General features: G+C 43.4%; 1 protein-coding gene across 11 annotated transcripts in view; it reads right to left on the bottom strand.

Moving 5' to 3' along the window:
* The window catches only part of HOMER3 (homer scaffold protein 3), a 34,166-nt gene extending 13,485 nt beyond the window's left edge, over positions 1-20,681 (bottom strand). Inside the window, exons 1-15 of one of the 11 annotated variants that reach the window (XM_015886095.3) lie at positions 20,587-20,681; positions 19,777-20,076; positions 19,266-19,411; positions 18,857-18,916; positions 18,557-18,655; positions 18,160-18,259; positions 17,904-18,014; positions 17,434-17,585; positions 16,896-17,071; positions 15,604-15,760; positions 15,052-15,274; positions 14,475-14,590; positions 13,918-14,084; positions 13,715-13,767; positions 12,133-13,010 (exon numbers count right to left, since the gene is read on the bottom strand). In XM_015886095.3, the coding sequence (XP_015741581.2) occupies positions 12,424-13,010; positions 13,715-13,767; positions 13,918-14,084; positions 14,475-14,590; positions 15,052-15,274; positions 15,604-15,760; positions 16,896-17,071; positions 17,434-17,585; positions 17,904-18,014; positions 18,160-18,259; positions 18,557-18,655; positions 18,857-18,916; positions 19,266-19,411; positions 19,777-19,879 (2,250 nt within the window). In that variant the 5' untranslated portion in view covers positions 19,880-20,076; positions 20,587-20,681 and the 3' untranslated portion in view covers positions 12,133-12,423. Of the gene's footprint in view, positions 1-314; positions 472-2,033; positions 2,179-7,843; positions 7,967-8,519; positions 8,625-9,327; positions 9,959-12,132; positions 13,011-13,714; positions 13,768-13,917; positions 14,085-14,474; positions 14,591-15,051; positions 15,275-15,603; positions 15,761-16,895; positions 17,072-17,433; positions 17,586-17,903; positions 18,015-18,159; positions 18,260-18,556; positions 18,656-18,856; positions 18,917-19,265; positions 19,412-19,776; positions 20,077-20,450; positions 20,563-20,586 lie in introns of those variants that run through there. The other 10 variants (XM_015886094.3, XM_085517805.1, XM_032441014.2 and 7 more) reach the window with 10 other exon arrangements.
* Between the last annotated feature and the right edge of the window lie 2,010 nt (positions 20,682-22,691).

Genomic DNA, 22,691 nt, shown 5'->3' with positions numbered 1-22,691 from the left:
TGGGTCAGTTTTAGCACAGGATCAGGGCTCTTAGAAAGATCTCTTTTGCATGCTCAAAGAGGAAAGAGTCAAGGAGAGAGAGAAAAGAAAGCACACTAAGCACATTTCTCATTAGCAGAGGGTCTAGTGTCCAATACTGATCACATTCAAGTGTGGAGGCAGTGTTTTATCTTCCATTCCTTGCAGTAAAGACGACAGAGTGCCCCATGCTGCAAACTAATCAGTGTGACAGAGAAAGCATCAATTGCAGAACAGACACTGGTTGGAGACAAACTTGCTTTCAAACTGTGATGCTGTCAGCAAATGCTCCCTACCTTGGTGCCTCCCACACTGATGATCCGGTATACATTGCGTGTGGCATCGTAAAAATAAGAGACAGTCAAAGCATGTTTGCTGGCAGGGATCCAGTTTCTTTTGGTAGCAGGGTCTATTTGGAAAACATGGGCTCTGGTGCTGAAGATTGGCTGCTCCCTGCAACAGAGATGAACAGAGCTGTAAGAGCAGAGGGGAAGCTGAGCAATGGGGGAAGTGGACTGACTTTCTGGTACTTGCATTGCATAATGCATCACCAGTGGCACTTCTGCTATTTGCCTCCAGTCTAGAGATATGTGACAGTAGGAGCTAAGCACAGCAGCTCATACAGACACAGTAACAAAGCCACCAAGGGTGTTTAACTATAGGCAGTGATTTTTACCTTCCTCTGGATCTTCCCTTGTCCTCCTCAGTTGTCTTCACACATTCCCAAAGACCACAGTCACACCAGCAACAGTACCCCGAGCTTAGCAAGCCTTACATGCACATTCACCCAGGGATCAGCATTCAACTTGCAGGTAGAAACACAAACAGGACATCACAATCTTGTGTTCTGCTTACCAGATGGTCCTACACAACACAGCTGGTGTGGCAAAATTAAGCTAATAATTAGTGTTTACATTATGTTTAGCCTGCTTTGAAGTTTTCCTTCACTATCCCTTAGCACATAAGCATACAGTTCATGGTGACTTCACCAGCTCTGTGATTCTCTGGCTGCTATGCTGCTTGCACTACACAAGATATCTCCAAGCTGGAGCTCTGGGAAGACAGATGGATGAATAGATGGAGGATGGGTTTGGGCTGTGAACACAAGAAGTGCCTTCCCCTCAGCACAGCTCTTCCTCCTTTGACTCACACTTGGGAAGCACATCCTGCAGTGAGAGGTCACGCTGCAGGATTAAAAGCAAGTCACTTAAGAATGAATTAAAGGAAGCACTTCGCCACACAATGCACAGCTGCTGCATGAAAGCAAGTACTGCCTGGATTTTGTAACCAGTAATATCTGAGCTGAACTAAGGAACTGAATCTCAGGCATCAGGATGTAATCTGAGCATTTCAAGAGGCAGGAAGAAATGTTTCCATGACACAACAGACCAGGTGCATCAGGGCTTGCATTTGACTCTGTCTACATTTTATTTTGTTTTAAACCCAAGGTACTGGCCATTTCCACACTTAAATTCAGTGAAGCCTGGGGTGCCTGGATATATCCCATAACTTCTTGGCTGGGTAGAACAGCTGCAAACAAAGCATAGTCACAATCCCGTGACATGCAAGTCCCCAAAACCCAGAAATTCATTTCCAGCCTATTTTAAGTTCTCACAGCTGCAATGAACTGAACAAGATGACTGACTGTACCTGGTGCTTTCTGAAAGCATCAACAAAACATAGGAAGGAAATAAAATCCTCCCTTTGACCTCCCTTTTTCCAGCTTTGTCCATTAGTTACAGTCCTGTCTCAGATCTCTCATTCAGAAGAAGCCTGCACAAGGGGCTGAACCAGACACTCCTGAGCATTCCCTCTGTCTGGTTTAATTCCAACACAATTTGTTTTTCAAACGAGACTCAGATTCTCTGGGCTCCACTAACAGACACTATATTTTGTGCAGATCGTGACCTATCCTTCAAGACATGGAATTTACAGAGCTAGGGAAAATGAATGTTTCTGCACCTTCACCCCCAAGTCCTGGGCTAGTGTCAGAAAGAACAAAGGAAGGACATTACCTAGTTGTTGACATTTGTTAGTAAGTGTAAGACAGGCTACAGGCCAATGGAGTTAGTATACGTTTCTCCTCCAGCAGCTTCCTTCTCAGGTCTCCTAGCTGGATTGAGACTCCTTTTTGGTTTTGCCTCCACAGTGATTCATTTCCTAGCGATGGGAAAAGTCAGCTGTTATTTATCACACAGAACACAGTGTGTTCAACCAGGCAGCACTTTGGGGGGTTCGTCTGTCCCAAACTCACAGAGCTTGTAATTTGTAATGATCTCTCATCACTGAGCAAGTTTTCTTTCCCTGCCATGGGAGATAATTGGGTGAGCTGTTTAACTGGAGCAAATCCCTCTGGCAGCAGGAGCCAGCTGTTGGGAGTGGGCCACAGAGGAGCCTGGAAGGCTCTGATGTTTCCAACCACACACACGTGATGCTGGCTGCAGTGACACCATGATGAAAAGCCCTTTCCTCAGAGATCACCCCTCACATGCACAGCGGTTATTCCTGTGCTCATTGCTCACCAGCAATGCCTGCTCCTGGAACCAATGGAAACCATCCCGCTGACTGCAGCAGGTTTCAGACCAAGTGATGTATGTAACAGCCCCTGCCACGTGCTCTGTCAGAGCTCCCAGACCCTTCTCTGATTGCAGGGACAGTGCTGTAGTAGCACCTGGGGATTACTTTCCTTCTTAACACCAGGAACGGAAAATAAAATGCCACTGGAATGTCTATCAGAATAACCCATCTTCACAGTGGTTTGCTTACATTTTTTCCACTTGCATGGGGCTGACTTGGCTGCTTGCTTACCCAGAACACAGAACTCAGGCATGTGTGCCCATTCCCTGCTCTCAGGTACAAGGAGATATGCACCAGGTACAAGGAGATATGCACCAGGTACAAGGAGATATGCACCACCATTGGTGTCAGTGGGGAAGGGATCTCTGCTTTCATGCCTTTATGAGATCACTGCTGTCTCAACACTTCCCATATGTTTCTTCCTGCCTTATGGTCTTCCCTGGAGCAACAAAACTTCACGCTGTCTCTGACAGGTCTTTCCCTTTCAGTTACAAATGTGAAAGTCACACAGACTTCAGCAGCAAGCTGCGAGATACACCAGATGTGCTTTGTTTCCAACAGAAAGCAAACTGCCACCAGCAGCAGCAGGGCATGTCTATGACTACACCTGCCTACTCAGTGCCAAGGAGGGAACTCCAGCATCTGTTTCCCTCTGAAGGAATTAAAACATTCTGTTTCACATCTCCCCTCTCCTCACTGTAAACAGGAACAGTTGCTGTCGATTTGCATGTCCCTAATAATGGATTCTTAACATAGCATTAAGAGACCAGCATGTTATTGCTTTCTCATAACCACCTGAGTACAGCAGCAGCCTGGCATGTGAACAATGCTTTCTAGGAAGCAGATCCTGAAACTCTGTAGGTAACGATTGAGGAGAGCTTTGCGCTCTGCTTGGGAAAAGCGCTGAGATGTTCACATTCTTTTTGCCTTCCTTGTGGAGAGTGGAGAAAAAAGATGTTTCTTTGAAACCCAGCAAATTACACAGGGTAATGTCTGAAGATCAGCTTGCTTCTGGCCAAGCTGCTGGCCTCTTCTTTCCAAAAACACTACAAAGCACTTAAAAATAGTCTTGAAAGTGGCCAGGATTCAAACTGTCATGTTCTCTTTCCCACTACAGTCCTCCTTCCCCTGTGTTTTAAGTGCCTAAGCTGGGCTCACCACACATCCCTAAATGCTGCCTCTTCTTTTCCTGCTCCCAGCTGGGAGTCCCTGTAACAACTAATCCAGCTATTCCTAACATGCTCTTTGTAGCACCAGAGCACAGACTCAGCTACCTCCTTTTGTTGGTTCTCCTTAGAGAAGCTGGAAGAAAGTCACTGGTTGTCTGGGGATGACATGGATCAATCATAGCTGATTTGCTCACTGAGTGGAGTTCGACCCAGTGGTCCTTAAGATGACATACAAAAATGCATGCTGGTTTCATTTGTACCTTGATTCTTATATTATTCTCATCATTACAATGTCCGAATTGATTTCTTAATGAATAGCTGCTTATTTCACCATTGCTATGACAGCAAATCATTATTTGTCCTCTCATTTTATGGCCCCAGTAGAGTATTGACGACTGAGAGCCAAAGGGACTGAGTTGGCCAACACTGAGTGAGGGGCCTCACCATGATGGGATACATCCAAATGCTGCCAAGCCCCTAGAAGAGAATACCCTGCAAGCGATGCCATGTGCCAAGGAGGTACAGATGGCATCAGTTCATTCTCTTGCACCAGTGCCACGTTTCACCTGTGGGGGAATGCTGAGCTAAAGTGCCAAAATCTGGAGGAGATTAAAACTAGTGCTGCCTCTCCAATTCTGCATAATCTGAACACATATGTCAGTAGATTTACGGACTGTCCTTGAGTGTCCTGGATGGATACAGGCTCTTTATAGGCCTGTAAGCCTGTTCCTAAGTAAGCTCTTCTGAAGAAATCCAGTGCTTCTGCAGACAGAACGTGCCAGAGAATCTCCCTTGCAACAGAAAAGGAAATAAGCCACCTCTAAGAGAAGCCTGTCCAAGTGGGCCTGCAGCTGTTCAGGGGCAACACCAGGGATCTGCAGCATCTACATCTACACCTGCAGCAGAGAGTCACCATTAATTCCTTTGCTTGAGATGTCTTTAGTGGATTTTACAAAGCACTTTCTCTAATCCTCGCTGGAGAAACACTCTCAATCCAGCAGATGGGTTTAATAACCAAACAGAAACAAAACGAGATTCTTTTTGTTTAGAAGGCACAGACAGAGCTGGGAACTGAATTTCAACAGCACCGTGGCAGCTCCTGTGTTTCAATGCGTGCTGTCTTTGTCACACCCCAATTCCAGCTGCCTGTTGGGTTCTTTACACAGCATTGGTCTTCTCAGAGAAACAACCTTTTGCTGCATTTACTTCTGGGTAGTATTTCCAGTGCAAATACCACCTCTTTAGGAAAATCCCATTTGACAGTTACAGGCTCGCTCTCCTCAGTGGGTTCCCAAACCTAAGGGCAACTGCTAAAATGCAGCCTTCCTGCCAGACCTCGTTGAAAGAAAAAGAGGGAGAAGAATAAACCCTTTTATTATTTTCATCTTTAAACGCTCTTTGCTTCAGATCTTTTATGGCACCCAGCAACGTCTTTGCTCAGTAGCTTCTACACAGGGCGTGGGGAGGTGTTTCTGACTGCACCGCTGCATTTGGCTCATGCTTTGTGTCCTTGTTTTTCTCCATTTTTCCTGTGCAGTCTGGAGGATTTTTCCTACTGAGAATCTTTTATTTTTTCCCCCTTAGTAATTCTGGCCTCACAATCCTGCCTACCCACCTAAAACACGCCTATTTAGTTAACCAAATGACTTACTACCTCCTGCCCACCTGTCCCCTTTGCTGCATGACCAGAAAGAAATCTTGCTATGTTTGCTTTGGAAAGGGAAGCTTTTAGAGTCACCATTCCCCAAACAGATGCTGCACTTAAAGCAGCAGCTGGGACGTGCTGGTGAGGCTGAGCTCAGTCCTCATTAACTGCATTTGCCTTGGTGTTCTTGGATAGGGTTCAGCCAAGGGCACCTCTAGAGGTTCACATGCTGCTCCCCCTCTCTTTCACTGCAGCTTCTCTTTGCAGGGACATTCATTTACTTGTCAGAGAAAGAAGTCTCTGCATTTGGACACAGAGAGGGCGATCATTTTAAATACCTCGCTCTGCATCCAGGCAGTCTGCAGCTCCCCTTCATCTAAAAACCAAATCAGAAATGCCATATGAGAAACCACAAAGTACCCTATCAGCAGAATCATTTGTTTCTGTGAACTGTGGGCACAACACTGCACAGGTACAAGGGTAGGGAGGGGCTCTGGGGTGTGATAGCAGCGGGATACCTTTAAGAGCACAGAGACTTAGGGATGTATTTTTGCACTGTGGCTGGACTCAGTGCACAGCCATGCAAGTCCCCAGACAAGAAGTCAACTGATAAAGGTCCACGGACAGCATTAGGTAAGGATTTCCCAGCTGCTGTGGTGCAAACTTTGCAGTTCTCAATGTAATCTTTCCTAAAGTCCTTTCTCTCCAAGGACTACTTTCCTGGATGGGTCCTGCTTGCGCAGAGCAGAAGGGGGTACGTGAGAGCATGTGAGCACCAAAGATATGTGGCTCAGCTCTGGCGCCTGGCCCAGCACCACGCTGAGTCAGCTGGGAGGCCGTGCTGGCTGCGTCAGGGCTGTGCCTGCTGCTGATCAGCAGCCAGCACTCTCTCATGTGAAAAAGCCCACTATGCAGAGCAGTACTGGGTAATTTGAGGGAGGGGATGGCTGGGACAGGCTGGGAGGGGGAATGCATTTCAGCCTGCCAGGGCCTGGTATTTCAAAAGGCAGAACTGGAGCATAGAGAGGACGTGAGAACCAGTTTCCTCCTCCACTGCTGTCTATCTTTGTTTCCTTTTATCTTCCCTCAGCAGCCTGAATAGCTGATGACTGCATGTCAGTGCTTTCTGAGGAAGTGTGGACTAACAGGACTGCAGAATCAAACCTCATTTCTTTCTCATTGCCTTTATTCTGGAAGTCTAACTTTTCCCAAGTCAGAGACTGGGTCTCACTACCTCCAGAGCTTATGGAAGCTATTGCTTCCTCATAAACGGGTACACAGGGTGTGCATGGATACTGCCTGCCTAGGAATTGAGTACTGGCCTGCAAGACATGATTATTATTCACTGACCTGCTGCAAAAGTTTGGGAAGGCTTGTAGCCCTTTGCTCCAACCACCAGGCAGGTTTTCAGGCCCTTTGAGCTACAGCCTTGCTTTCATTCAGTGCTGCATCATGTCACCTTGAGCAAAATGCTTAGATGCTGCTGGAGTCCAGGTGGGACCAGAAGAGGCCAGACTTATCTATCGGAAGCCACACAGAGAAGGCTGAGCAGTGAAGCTCCGGCAGTGGGAGCTGGAAGCTGGCTGTGGGCTGCTTTCCCTGTGGCCTCCCCCAACTCCCAAGAGATTAACCAGCAGGGTTTAGCATAGGAATGAAAAGCAGCTGCCTCCTGGCCTGCCTGCAGATAAAGGGCAGCAAAGGAATCCCAGCTGAATATGCTCCTGTTGGGAACAGCAGCAAGCAGGCAAGGTCAGGCACAGAGAACGGAGATCAAGGGCATTTAAAGACATACAAATCCGTTGTTGTTTATTTTTTTCCCTCTCTCAGAAACCAGTCTCTATCTACAGAGCATTCTGATTGCTGAACACTCTGCAACACTCTGGGTGTCTGTAACACAACCTACACATTCACTTTCCTGAGACAACCATTACTTCTGCCACTGAGCATCAACAGTTCTTTCTTTTGACGCACACAGACCATTGCTGGAAGCCTGCAGAGCAATTACAGTTAGAAAACAGCAGAGCTAGCCTGAAACTACACAACTCTTCTTACATTCCAGAAAAATAAAAAACCAAACATGTTCAGTAATAACTAGAACCAAAGAAGTGGACATGTACATGTCCATATACAACTCCAAAACGTATTCTGCCTCTGCTTCTTCACTGGGAGCCACAGGACCCAGCTGACATGCCTGCTTTCCCTCACTCAGCTCTCTGAGCTCTGCTGCCATTTTCAACCTGGACTTGTCAGAGCTCCACAAGCACAACCAGCTCAAGGGCCAGCTCTATCTGCTGCTCACAGTGCAGCGGCACTACACACAAGAGCAGGTGAACTCTTTGATAAGTGGGAAAATTCTATACTAATCGAATTATAAGTTGTATGCAGTCGTGCTTCTCTGCTTATGCAGTTAGTAGAGACAAAGAAATATAAATACCTACTGAGGTCACAGCTGGGACCCAACTGCATTCACTTCCCTTGCAATCAAGTGTTATTTACAACTCTACTCTTCAGAGAGGAAGTGCTAGTGTGCTAATACACGAGTCCAAGGGCAGTTTGCCTGTGAAAAGCAGAATGTGATGTTACCAAAGACATCTAACATGGAGGAACAAAGCCCAGAATCCCTGCTTCAAAAATAAATCAACTAAAACCAAGTGCCAAACATCATTTGAAGGTGGGACACTTTTAATCCCTTCTGTATCGAGAGGAATCTAAATGCTGCTGAAAGCTACTTAATATCCCCATGTGATCAACATACAAGCAAAAAAGACCTTTTAACTCAGGAGACAAGTGGAATTGTGGGTGGAAATGTCATCTCTGGCTTAGTTTTGCTAGTGTAGTTACACAGAGTGATCTAAGCAGACTGAGATGCTGACATCAGCTCAGAGATTCAGAGCTGGGGGTCTGAAATCACAATGGATGTTAATTGTGGCTGTTCCAAGAAGGGTTCATCCCCTGCCCCTGGGAAACACACTGAGCTGTCACAAGTCATCTGCCTGCTACGCCCTTCCTGGCACTTCTGGAAGCTTTACGGTAACTTTGTGCATCACAGTTGGAAAGTTAGAGGAAAACAAGGCCACTTTCTGCTTTAACCTGGATCAGCACATACTCACCGACTTCAAAGGGTCTACGCCTGCTTCACACTGCTGTCACTTTTGATTCCTCGCCTCTACCTGTTCTGTGTCTTGAAGGTGTGTCTGCCTGCTTGATCGTTTTATCTAGATGGTCCATAAGGGATATCAACAAGAGGAAAACAAGCCTCTAAGAATCTCACTTATTCGCCTTGTAATGCCAAACCCACACAGTTTGAGGGGGTTGATCAGACAGATCCACTGTGCTTCCAAACAGCCACGAAGAGTTTAACACACAGAGAAAACTCCCAACAATGTGTCAGGTCCTTCAACTTACATGACTGAGATTTATAAATAGGGCATAAATTAAATACCAGGCTAAGCTCCTATTTCCATGCCAAAATCCACTGCCACATCCACACAGCATTATTTCATTACAGGACAATCGGAGCAGAGGTTTTCAATCAGCTTTGTACCCACTCAGAAATACAAACAGGATCCATTTTTCCTGTAGTGTCAAAGTAACCACAGCTCAATAAAATCCCTTAACTCCCAACTCTTGGAGAACTTTATGTACACAGCCCAGACCCACCCAGCCTCACACTTTGGGTTCTGTACATCATATGTATCACTAGAGGCTTCCCTTATGTACGTGTTTAAAGCAGTTGCAGAGATTTGCAATCATCTCCTTTCTAATAACCAAAGTAAAAAGCTAAGTCTAAACTTTCAAGCTCACGGTATGGGGGAAAACAATGCAATATAAACCCATTTCTTTTGCAGTTACGTTAAAAATAGCTCAGCTGCCATGAATAATAAATGCAACTCAAGAATAAGAAAGTGCCAGTCTCACCCCATCTTTGCCTGGGTGTCAGCTTCTTTTCTCTCCCGTCTTTTCTTCAGCTGCCTTAGCTTCTCTCCACGTTCTGATTTATTTCTCCCTTCCTCTTTCTTTCTCTGTCTCTCTCCGGATCCGGATGCTCTTTAAATTTCCTCCGGAATTTCACTTGGAAATCTGTTAGTTTTGCGGTCGTTTCCAAACGCCCGGCAACCCCCCGGTCTCGTGGGGCACCCAGGGCAGGGGCGACCCGGACCCCCCCGGCCTGCGGGAGCCCACACCCAGCGGTGGAACTCGGGCAGTGCCCCGACCGCTGAGCTCCCCAGCAGCTCCCCCTGCGTTCTGGCTCCCAGGCTCCCTCCTTCCCTTCAGCATGGGAGGGGAGCAGCAGGATTAGGTGGTGCTTTTGCAAGCGCTTTTAGACAAAGCCGTCTGCTCGCTGCTGCTCCGGCAGCCTCGCAAGTTTCTCCCCGCAGCCCAAGAAGCTCAACCACCGCTGCCGCTTGTCCTTCTGGATCGCGATTTCTTTCTTCTCTCACCCGTATTGTAGTGGCTTTTTTGGGTTTTTTTTTCCCTTCTCTCTCCTATTTGCTTCCTCTCTCTTCCAACTGCCCCATCTCGGTCACATTTCTCCGCTCCTTCTCTCGACTTTATTCCAGGGGCCGGAGCCGGCTCGGCGGCACCACCTGCCGGGCACAGCGAGCAGAGCTGGGCGCAAACAACGCGGCCACCGCCGGGCACCACTGAAGGGGCTCTGGGTACCCATAGAAAAAGGAAAAACAGCAAAAACCAAACCCAAACCAATCAACCAACCAACCAACAAACCCCATGTGATCTTAGTCTGGATATATTCTATCAGAAACAGGTCCCTCCTTGTTCGGCTGAGGCACCCAGGGGTAGAGGTGCCCAATGACCACCTGCCCAGCTCACTGAGCAGAGGGCTCAAAGCAAAGCCATGAGAAAGAACAGAACTGCTCCATTTTGAACTCCATCAATGAAAGGAAAGCACACAGCGTGACTTCAACGGAGCCATAACAGGTACAACACAGCCTAAGGGCTGGGAGCAGAAGCTGAACAGGTCCAGCCTGGGGGAAAAGAAGCACTTCCAACCACAACCAAGGGCAGACACAACAGAGATCTCAGCCTGCTGAGGGCAGCAGGAGGCCCAACCAGGAATGGATTATTCACACCTGCTCTTTTTAAGCCTTCTATCCAACATTTTAGAGTAAAGATTCTGCACACAGCAGCTGTTCTGGCTGCTGCTTGAGTTCTGTAGGCAAAGCCCAGAGTGCATCCAGCCTGGTGTTCCCACACATAAGACAAATGGGATGGAGGCCTGCTTGTGAACACGGCCTGTTTAGCCACTGGTGACAGAAATCAGAGTGGATTCATATCACTGTATGACCTACACAGGGCAGGGTCCATCGGTCCCACTGCCTGCAGCCATCCTCAGCTTGCAGTAAATAACATCAGGCACTTTAATGGGCAACATTCCCAAGAGACCTTTTGCTAATCCCATACAGTTCCGCACATTCATTTCTCTGTGCATGAACTATTTTAGAACCTGTACCAAAACACTAAGCTCCTTACTGGTAATTTTACAATAAAAGCTGGCAGCAGTGTTTGTAATTCAATGCTATCAGCACAAACATGAGCGATAACCAACACTTCCATCCTTTGCTTTCAGCGTTTCACCTCCACTCTTTAAGGCATTCAAAAAGGAGGTTTACTGGGATAGGTGTAATTCTGTCTCCCATGTTTGTACTGTTATTACTCACATTTGAGGCTACAGTTTGCTGCCGAGTTCCAAGTGTAACGTCAGATGAAGTCTGAGCCCTGCTTGAAATGACGGCAGCAGCCACGAATAAAGACTTCTGGAACCAAGAGAGCTGAACGGTGTTAGGGGCTGTGGGGAAGGAATGTCATTTTACAGCACACTGCTGTGCTTAGATGGGTCACGGCAGGACGCGAGTTGGAGCAGCTGCAGATGGTTGCTCTGAGCTGGCAATGGAACCAGCAGCTCCAGCTCTGCCCTGGCACTGCTGCACCACTGAGCACCAGCAACGCTCCTGGCTTCCCACATGGGAACCAATGACACAAGGACTAAAAGCGCACTGAAGATACTGCTTAAAGTAGGGCACGGTATCTTTCATATCGACCTGTTAACGGTAACTTATCTACGACTCTTAAAAGCTAATTATTTTACACGTTTCAATTAGGGTAATTAGATCAGCAGGAATTGAACTAAAACCAAATGTAGCCTTGTGAGGATTTGCTGAAATGGGGTTCTGTGTCCCATCTGCATCTCCTTCCATGAGGGAAGAGACTGAGTCCCCAGAGGGAAGGATGGACACATTGACCACTTCCTACTTCATTACACATCGCTATCCCATCTGCATCGTTCATCTCCATGAAACCCCGTGAATACAGGTAACCAAAGGAAATCTGATCATCAAACCTTATAAATGGTTCCAGAACAACAAGGCAGTATTTATGTCACTTTGTGATGCCTCCGGACAGAAAAAGATGGGAAGTGTTAGAAAAAAAAGGGGAAAATAGAAGTGAAGACGACTCAGGGATTTCTAAGGAAGCATTGGATCTGACACCAATACTGTGGTCAGTGACAAGTAGTTTAACCTCGTGAAAAATGAGGGTAGTAACAACCTCCTGGGGCACCAGGAGACTTAATTAGTTGCTATTCGTAGATTAAATGCAAAGTCTGAAGGTGAAAGGCACGAACTGCTAAGTATTATTAGCTTCTGAAGTATTCATTGCTGTAACTGGACGAGTCCAATGATACAAAAATTGGATCAGTGTCAATTTTTGGGGAAAAAAAAGATATTTATTCTTATAGTTCTAATGTGTCAAAAAGGTGTTTTGCTTTTAAAAGTACCAGCTGGTAACAGGACTGTGCAATGCACAATGCAGCTCGTCGTCTTCAGTTCTGAGCTTCTGACTGCTACCCAAATTTACATTCCACGTTCCTTAGGAGGAGACGCCATCTGAGCCAAACAGCTCCACGAGCTGCACACCCTACACTGTGCTGAGAAAAACTCAGCAGCATTTATTCATTAAGAAAAGCCATGTTGGTTTGTATGGCTGAATTCTCCCTTACAGCTCCGATCTTGACCGCAGCTCTGCCAGTTCTGGATTTTCCAAGTCTTCATCTGTGTCTTCGGAGCTGGTCTTTCTGATCTTCCAAGGCAGTGATATATGGCCCTTGTAGAAATTCCAAATGAACAAGCAAAAGAAAAGAATAGCAAAACCAGCAGTCAGGAGCTTTAAAAGAAGATTCTCCTTTTGGCTGCCCACAAACTTCTGCTTTGTTGCACCTTTCAGTAAATAAGTTGATACTGAAGACTGAAAACCCACAGCTTCTGCTTCACTGTTGTTATCTGCTGCAGCATTAACATTTGCCTTCTCTGTACCTTGATGTGCATAAAGGGCATAGCGGGCCACAGTGATGAAGAATTCCTTTGCTTTGGATTTCTCTACTGAGAAGCAGTCATAGGATCCAGCCTCAGCCACCGTCACATTCAATATTGCTATTCCTCCATCGTAGAGGAGGTATTTAGAGTCCTTATCTTGAATTTGGCTCCCATTGAACTTCCACACTACTCTTGCCAGATTTGAAAGAGGAACGCATTTAAGATGCACATTGTTTCCAATGGTAAAGAGGTATTTCCTCACATCATTCTCTGCAATTACAAAGATAACGTTGTTAAGTAAGAACATTGAAGATTTAGTTTAACGTACAAAACCAGATACATGTTCAAAACATGTCAGTTTGAATCTACCAGTCTGAAAACAGGTAATGAACACGTAAGCAGTAAAGACAAAGAAATCTCATGACTAAGAGGTGTGTCAGTGATGTATAGGGGCACAGAGTGCATCTTGCTGGCCTTACTCCTGCTGATGCGTAACCCAAGGATACAGGACCAGAAGTTTAAGACCTCCACATTTTAACCTGCTTTTGGCTCACCTCCACATGTAGCCACAAAAGAATACCAACTGCACTAAAAAGAAGTGTTTTCAATGGCTGATAACAAATCATCTTCTTTTTTAGTGTACTTCTGAATAGTTTTTGTGGTGTATCTGCAGAACAGCATCCTAAAGCAGTGACATTTATATTAGGACAACTAATGTGTTGTACCTCAAAGTACACATGGGAGGGATGCTAACAACTTCAGCTGGGACACACTTATGTTGACCTTGAGACTGAAAGGGTTAAGAGCATTAGGTGGTACTGAATGTGGGTTTTTTTCCCCTATCTTTATTAGTTTAGAAAGAGTAATAGTGAGCATGATTGTAATTCTGCCTTTTTCTATAGTGTAAGAATTCCAGTGAGCACGTACTGAACAACTGCATGATGTTAAAATACTCAAAATAAAAGCTCACATACCTACACTAAGGCAGCTGGAAGCATCCCCGTATCTCACATTTTGAATTAAATCCCTGGGAAAACAAAAACATCAGCAAACAATAACAACCAACCAAAGATTTTCCAGCTTTTAAAGCACCATTTCTTGGAACCCTCCCAGTGTTGCATTGCACTTATAAAGCCGTCTGACAGACCCACAGCTGAAACAACAGCTCATTACTTACTTTGTATCACCAGACCGATCTGACAGCAGAACACAAGCATGGGAAGCCTGAGACCATGCACAGTACGGGTCTCTTGCCAGGACGCAATCCAAGCAGTTCTTGTATCGGTGGCAGCCCGAAACTGGAAGCTGTACGACTTCAGACAGGGACCCCACATAGAGCATCCCCTGGAAACGTAGGAGGGAGTTTTTCTTTCATAATGATGAATGAGATTTTAAGCTGTTATTTTCTAACATGGATTATATATTAAAAAAATAATCAGTAAACTACAATCCTTAAAAGAATAAATGAGAAAAAACAGCTTTGTGTAACACATAGAACAACAGTTTCTTCCCTATTTCTTTTAATGATCCAAAGTTGGTTCATAATATTCTTACATGACCGTACTCTTTATCTAAAAACATGTATTGTGCTTCTGTTATTAGTTGGTATGTGATGGAAACAGAATTAGGAGGTATTTACAGGCTATTTAAAGTCAGAAGAACACTACAGAAGAGCAAGGCCTGAGGCAAGTTATTACAGCAGTCACTTTCCATATGCAGGGACAGCAGCTCTACCTTTTTAGCAGACAGCTGCAGGAACTGTACAGGTTCAGGGGACAGAAACAGCTGCAGCTCTTCCACAATGAACATTTCTCCATCACAATTGAAAGCTTTATGCAAATATCCATCATCTACATAAAAAGAAATGTATTTTTAACTATGAACTTGTTTAAACATCGCATAACATTTTAGCCTGATAATTCACATTCAAATTAGATGAGATATACCAGACATTCCTGGGCAGAAAGAATTTAAGTAATGCTTCAAAGCAATGTTTATTTCTTCTTTTAATAATGATTTTTTTTCTTTTTTTCCTGGGAATAAAGACCTCAAACAATCCCTGAATTTGCAAATATCGTTATGTGAAGTCTCCTTTGATATGGAAAGTTTCTAAAGAGAACCTTTTAATGTCCAACAAGCTAAAAACATTTAATCTAACTGGTAGGAAAATATTCAACTAGCAAGACAGCTTCTGAATGCAAAACTTCAAACAAAGCTAATGAATTCTTTTCCTTTTTTGAAGTGCTGAAAAAGAAAATCTGTCACAAAACACACAAAGATGAATAATATCTTCTAAAATTAAAACACTTACCTGTTCCTAGAAACATGACATCGTAGGTCTGTTTATCTAGGCCAGTGACTCTGTCTACCACAATCCTGGTGTAGTTTGAGCTTCTCTTTAGCAGCATTGGCCTATCACCGATTGGATTTACAGAGCTGTCCATCAGAGGGTGATCTCTAGCAAACTGCAGGACTTTGTCAGGCAGATCAGAAGACGTATTATACCCCATACTCCGGGCAAAATTATCGATACACTGGAAACAAAACATAATAGAACTGATTACAATTGCTTTTACATCTCAGCAAGGTATGTAAAAAGCACTGCATTTTCTTCTAAATACTGGTATTTCCATTTAACTTCAAACAAGAACAATGGTTATTTTCCGCAGTCTACAAACCGGTTAATAACCCCACAACTCCTGCAGAGCAGAACTGCAGGGCAGCTGTCCTGTGACAGTGAGGAAGCAGCTCTCTGCTGATTAGAAACACAGCGCTTATATCAGTAAAACAGGCACCAATGGTTTGCTATCAAAAGAGATAAGAGTAACTATTGTTTAATTAGAACAAGTAAAACTGTATTTACAGCACCAGGACGTGGAACCGGCACCTCTCCTCTAAAAACCATCCATCTAACATGGGAATGCTCCACAGTTATTGGTCCTCTGTAGTTTCCTTTGGAGAAGGCTTCCTGAATACTTGTCATGCTGTATGCACAAACAGCCGATACGTCCAACCTTCCCCTTCGAAGGAAAGAAAAACAACTCCCACAAATAAAAACAGGTTTTATATGGAAAGAAACACTACAAAATAACTGATGACCAGATTGAAAGAAATAATGTATATAGAACGAAATACTGTAAAATAACCCAGTCTCCACAATACACGGATGTATCTTTTTCAGGATCAGTCAAAAATATCTAATACTATTTCTCCGTTGTAGTTTTCATGATTCTCTAAGGGAATAAAACATTCACAAAACATTACATTAAACATGTTTCTGTAACAAAAATCATACAACCACCCTCCAATAAGCTGAAATAGGTAACAAAACAAGGACCTTTTTGACAAATTCCACGTCTCTTTACCACACCCAAAGGAATAAATGCTGTGCAAATTCCTCTCTTAGGGCAGAGAACAGAACCTGCCACAACCAGCAATAAAACTGCATAAGCTCCAGCAATATTAAGCTAACAGGTGAACAGGTGGCAGCAGGTTAAGCCATGTGATGTTGATTAAGCGCATCCTGAGCATCCCAATGCTTTTATAAACCATGAAAGTTACCCACATGGCTGCTTCAGTATTTTTTGACAGGCAAAGTTTGAGACGTTTTGTCTCATGCAGAGCAGTAAGAAAAATTCAGTAAATTCTAAAACATGATAGTAGTCTGGAGTTCTGCTTTAGATTCCACAGAACATGACATAAACAAGCAGGCCATGATAAATGCTGCTTTTGGAATAGAAGAATAATTCCACACCTTGAAATATCAGGTATTTCCTGTACTGCAGTGCACAGCAGAAGAATCCAGGGCTTTGTGTAACTAATTAGGTAATTTTGAACATAATTAATTACTCCACCATCTGAGCGGAGAAAACATAACTCTCCAAATGGGACTTAATAACAGCTTTAGGTTAGTGTTCGATTGATGGCCCTGGCCCAGGAAACAATAACATTTTGTTTCAGAAGATGATAACGTTTGCTCAGTCAGATCAAGCTACAGGAAAAACAAACGTGGGCCAATTAAAAACATGGAATAAGCAGCTGAGAGCTTCTTGTTCTGTTAACACCAGAAGGCCATTCTCAGGCTATTAAAACTGAAGTGAAAACCCTCATTCAGTTCGTCACACACTTAGCAGTATATGTAGCCCTTTATCTCACCACTGCTGGGAAAAAATTCCATAAAAGATGCTGTCCTTCCACTTCCCTCTCCTAAGGAAAAAGATGTCCTGAATGATATTGAAATGGAAGTTGAGTTCTGGAATGGAACAGGAAAGTCGGGCTTTTAAAAATGAAGTCCATCTTTTCTGCAGTAAGCGTTTTCCACCAAGATCACCCTAAATAAAGGAATAACATCAGCACTGCAGAGCATGTCAAATATAGGTGTAAACAGATTGTAATCCCTTTACAAACACGTAAATAGATTATCATCTGATAGATAATGTTGCTGTAGTAAAAAATTATACTTGTCCTTTCAATACAAATCGCAGTTCTAAGACATAGAACAAAGGTTTAAATGCCTGATGCAACCTGAACAGCTGGTTCTACTCCAGCACAAAAGAAAAGAGGGAGAACATTCAGGAATAAAACAGATAGTTTTGTTTGGCTAGAACAACGTTCAACACTAAACTGTTTATATATATATATAAAACCTCATCTGAAATACCGTATACAAAACCTTCATATTTCAAACACTAACTTTGCAGACGCGGGCAATTCTGGACACCAGAATCTTGTCATAGAATTCAAACTCAACAGCTGTTTCAGTGAAGAACACATAAATTTTATCATCATCTCCATCTGGACTAAACTCACTTTCAGGTACTACTTCCATGCCGACAAAGCTGGGCTCTGAAACGCATAAATATAGAAAGCAATTTAAGTCAGCATTAAGAAAACTCACAAATAGCAGATATTGATTTAAAAGCAAGACTAGTTAAACTTTTTTTGCGGAGCAAAGAGTTGAAAAGTATTTATGAATATCAAAAATCAAAGATGAAATTGTGTTTTAAATGGAGAGGCAGAGGCTTGTCTCATTACTGCAGTTCTTAGGCACAGAGCTTTTAATCTTCACTTCTAGACACTGCTAAACCAGCATAAGACACTGTTACGTTCTAGAGACAGTTCATACATTAACAGATGCCTGAAGTATGAATAAAAGCTTCTTACCATTGAGCCATGACGTTTTAAATTCTGTTCTTACAGGATTCTGCATGCTGCGAAGTATTATAGGTTCTGTTCCCAAGAAATTATTTGAAGTAGCTGAGTAAAATGCCCCACCTGTAAAGGTTTGGAGGAAACTAAAAGCATCAAGTCCTTTGTTTTCAAATACAAAGCCAAATCTTAAGGAACAAATGGGTCGATATACAAAAGCAGAATTAAGATAACAAAAAGTCTGCAAGGTTGTACAGGAGTGAAAACACACCTACAAACACGGATGCATACTTCAGAGTTGGTTCAAAAGGACACTTCCCTCTGCTCTCTTCAGCTCTTCCTTGCAAACGCATCGTTGTCCTCTGGATAACCTAAGGCAAGCAATCACTTTGATAGGATGAAGAAAACATGGTTCCTGTGTAATACATTCAAACAACTGGCAAATGCACTTAAAGGAAGATGATCACAGAAGTTAGAAATGTGAATTTTGTGCAAAAAGAAATAACATTTGGGAGAACAAAAATTTTCTTAGCGTTTCAAATGTTTTATGAGAGAACAAACTAGGAAGAGTTCCTAATTTTCAACTGAAATATTCCTAGAAAGGTATTTAAAAACTTGCCATATGAGTTGAGCTGCTTCATGTAAATCCCATATTCAAATATAATTACCATGTGGTCACACATTGGGTGATAAGCATTTGTCCCACAGACGTACATGGTGGAGTCATTGATCTTATGGAGGACGAGGATGTAGTTTTGGCACCTTATCTAAACCAACGAAACAAAAAAGAGCACATTCAAACTGCATAGTAGGTTGCATTTGAAAACCTTCTTATCTTAGCAGCACACAAACAAACCCAACAGGTTCAAACAAACTTGATTTTAGTTCTTGATTACAAAGAAATGTGAAACCGCAGCCATTTTGATTTTAGCTAATAAACAAGAGGAAGAAATGAAGGTCTCACCCACCTTGTCTTTGCCTCTACGAATGCATTCCAGTTGTCTTTCCTGTGTAGCAAACCAGTGTTCCTATAAGCCAAAACGGGCTTCTGAGTTGGTACGTTGCAAAACTTAGCTCAAAATTAAATGTAAAAAGAAAATCTAAATAAACTTAACAATGAATATATGGAGGTAAATAAGCACTATTCTAGATACCTCAGTGAAGTAGAAGGTGCTGTTAAAAAAACAACAACCAACAACATGGAAAGAGGTATTAAAGAGGCTTCAAAAGCAAGAGTTAGCAATAAGGTTTCAAGATCTGAAATGTAAAATTATATCTATTAAAATCACTATATTAGGTGCAAATAAATAAAGCCATGGTCAAAGTTCAGCTTTGATTTTAAACCAGGTTGAAAATAAAGGCAGGTCCTTCACTTACCCTGGCAAATTCTCTGGAAATGTTATTCAGATCAAGGGCAGATATTACATCCCTGCCTCCAACAAACAGCGTATCTGTTTCTTCATCCACGAGGAGAGTGGAGATGTTGGACAAGCCTTCTTGCACAAACATTTCTACACTTACAGCTATGAAACACAGATGTTATTTTACAACAAATTATCGCTGGAAACTCGGTGTAATGTAATAAATCCAGATTGAAAACAAATGATAACCAAACAATGTGAAAGCTTATATGCACTTCCAAGAGAGCTTCTAAATAATACCAAAGTATGCAGGTAAACATATGTATATTCTTTCCACAATTTAATATAGGAAGAATAAACAACACTGTTATTATTATATTTGGATATTCCTTGGTCATTTAGATGAATTCAAGTCCAAACACTGAGGTGAGACAGTCAATAGCATTCCTTCCTCCCCCATTAAGAACTTAAGTCCCAGTACTGTTTTATGCTTCTTTCTGCTCACCCTATGACTCCTTTTCACTTACTTTGGTATTTTACTGTTTTTCTGGGGATGCAGTTCCCAATGGATGCTTTTACCTCCTGCATTAGTTGCAAAACAAGCCAAAGGACAAGAGCAGTGCCACCCATCTCCTGAGACTCAATTAGGAATACGTTCTTCTCAGCTTTTATTCCTTGTTATTAAATAATCACAATTTCTTCACACTTCTTGAAGACGTCCTACTGAAGACCTCCAAAGCAGGAAATCTCACACTTGAAATCCTAGCAGTAAAACTTTAAAGTGCTCCAGCAAATTCCAAGCAAAATCAGAGCAGGGCAGCAGTCACCTGCAATTACAGAAAGCACAACACCAGCTTCCACATCTCGTTTTGTAAAGAATATGTGCTTCTTCCAATTCCAACTGAGGAAACCACTGACACTGATGTGTGCCACATGAAGTAACACTGGGAATTAAAGACTTTTAAGTTTGCCAATCAGGCTGGAAACTTCAGAATGCTATTAAAGAAATGGTATTGCAACCAAGGCTGTGGTGGCCATAGACAGACACTGCCCATGCCTTGTTTGAGACATTTTCTCATCCAACAGCACAGACCATGGCACTTGAGACCCAACTTTTTCTGACCAGCATTGCCTGTAAGCCCTGGCATGGCTACCACACATTCACAGCCATCCCATCTCGCCTGTATTACAGTGGACAAACCTCAATTCCAACCCTGGTTCCCACAACTTCAATCCCTTCCATGCAGGACCACCCTCCAGCTACACCTCAACCACACATCGTCCTACAGCCCCTTAAGGTACATCCCACCCCGGCCAGCTCCCCTCAGCCCACTGACCCCTAAGATGGCGGCCCCTCCCTCAACCCCGCGGCCCGTTGGCGGCCCGCCCTGCGCTCACGTGACGACCCCGGCGGGAGGGCGGGAAGGCGGTTCGTGGCTCCGTGTGGAGACCTGAGGTAAATCGAAGGAATTCATTAAGGTCGGGCTCTAATTAAGCCTCAGCCGCCTTTCTTGACACTGGTTTCTCGAGCAGCATTAGGACCGGGATACTGATAATCAGCAGGAGAGGTTTCTTTTCATTTCTCTTCATTTCAAGTCTCACACACACAAGACAATCCATCCTCTTTTATTATTTTCTATTAAACAGTTCTATATACTGCTTATATACAGGAATGAGGTCGGAAAAGACATAGGCATGAAGCTGATCTGGGTCTTCTCAGTGACTGACAGCCACCAGATGAACGGTGAGTAAAGCCTGGGCTGCTCTGTGTGGGGAGAGCAACCCCCCCCCCCCCCCCCCCCCCAGTCAGTAATTAACACAGAGACTGATTGGCCATTAAACAAAGTTAGAGCTTATGGTTCTCTGACCCCCTCCCTATGGTTTTTCTTACTTCTGATTTCCTACCCAGCAGTTCAGACTCTAAAGGAGGTCTTGAAAAACCCAGTGACAAAACAGCCTATAAGGAACCTTCTGCCACGTGGGCAGCTGTTAAAATAAGCTTTCCTTGCATTATATTTGCTGCTTTTCTGTTGTTACTACCTAAGGAAACCCAACCTGCCCCATAGAGCACAGCCTTTTCAAGAACATGAGCACAGCCTTCTTATTAACAGCAGGAATTAGGCACAAAAAGCTCAGAGAACACACTGTGTGCCATTGCTTTCTTAACAGCAGTAACTTTATTGCCCACAGACAAGGCTAACATTCGCCTGCGTGACAAGGTTTACTGTTCTTTAGGTATGTTCTCATCTAAGGTGTTTATTAACACTCCAATCTACAGCCTGGTTGTGATCGGTTGCCCAGTTGTGAGATATGCAGAAAGAAAAATGGTACAGAACTTGGAAGAATTCATTTTTAATTAGAAAATAGACCTGTTGGTAGCATAGAAAACAACCCGAACAAATAACATTCGTATTTCTAAATCCAGACTTATTGTTTTATGAGCATGATACATCAGGATGAAGTTTAAAGCCAAAAAAATTATAATGGAATATCAATAGGAATAATGATTAAAAAAGAAGTAGCGTACATTGAGTTTGAGAAGTGACATCTCGGCACAGGTGAAGGTGATGCGGTGTGCTCAAATAACAAACAATAAATAGGAAAAACATCACTGGTGTTACACCAAAGGAAAGCCTCAAAGACAAACAAACACACAACCCTTCCCCCCCCTTGTATTATTTCATCAACGCAATTACTCCACGTGGTGTATTATTGACTGTAGTTCTTTGACTCTGTTCAAACACCTCCCCCAAAATAGGGATCTCCTCATTTCTCTCCGATGAGAGCAAACATCCCTTCTTCTCCAGCCAGGTCCTTACACGTGTAAGAAGTGTTTAAAGGAAAAAGGAGGATAAAGGCAGAGCTGGGACTCTATCATTGCCTAGTAAACCTTGCCATAGGTGTCAGTGTAAAAGCAAGGGACAAGAGACCCAGCTTATAACCTTATAAATAAATACTTGCACTTCACCTCTCAACAGAACATGGCTGCACCAACTGCTAAATTTCAGTTTGCTGTGTTTTTTTTTTCCCTCCTCGTGTCCCGTCAAAAAAAGGAATTCAGATTTAAAGGCAACAATAAACCACACGTATATGCAGAAAGTTTTGCTGTCTTCAAGTCAGTACGTGAAGAAAACTGGAAACAACTGTGAATTGAAGGTAAAACTGCTATTCTAACTGGAGCACAAGGGCTCTGGTACTCGTGTGGAGTGTAACACTGCTGTGTATGGGTTTAATACACTGGAAGCCATGGGAAGAATTAACTAAGAAATGATTTAGTGGCTGTTCTTAACAGAAGCTTTTAGCAGCACAGACACAGAGGGCCCTTCCTTCCTTCACACACTAAAATCCAGCTTTACATTAATATAACACTGTGTAATCTCAACTCCACTCATTAGTGCCAAAAATGATGCGTATCTCTTACAAACGGCCAAACTCACAAGCA

Source organism: Coturnix japonica, chromosome 16, assembly GCF_054131305.1.
Source record: "Coturnix japonica strain WE chromosome 16, WE-NBRP24, whole genome shotgun sequence".
Classification (NCBI taxonomy): domain Eukaryota; kingdom Metazoa; phylum Chordata; class Aves; order Galliformes; family Phasianidae; genus Coturnix; species Coturnix japonica.
Note: the sequence above shows the minus strand (reverse complement) of the source record. Positions and strands in the feature narration are given on the sequence as shown.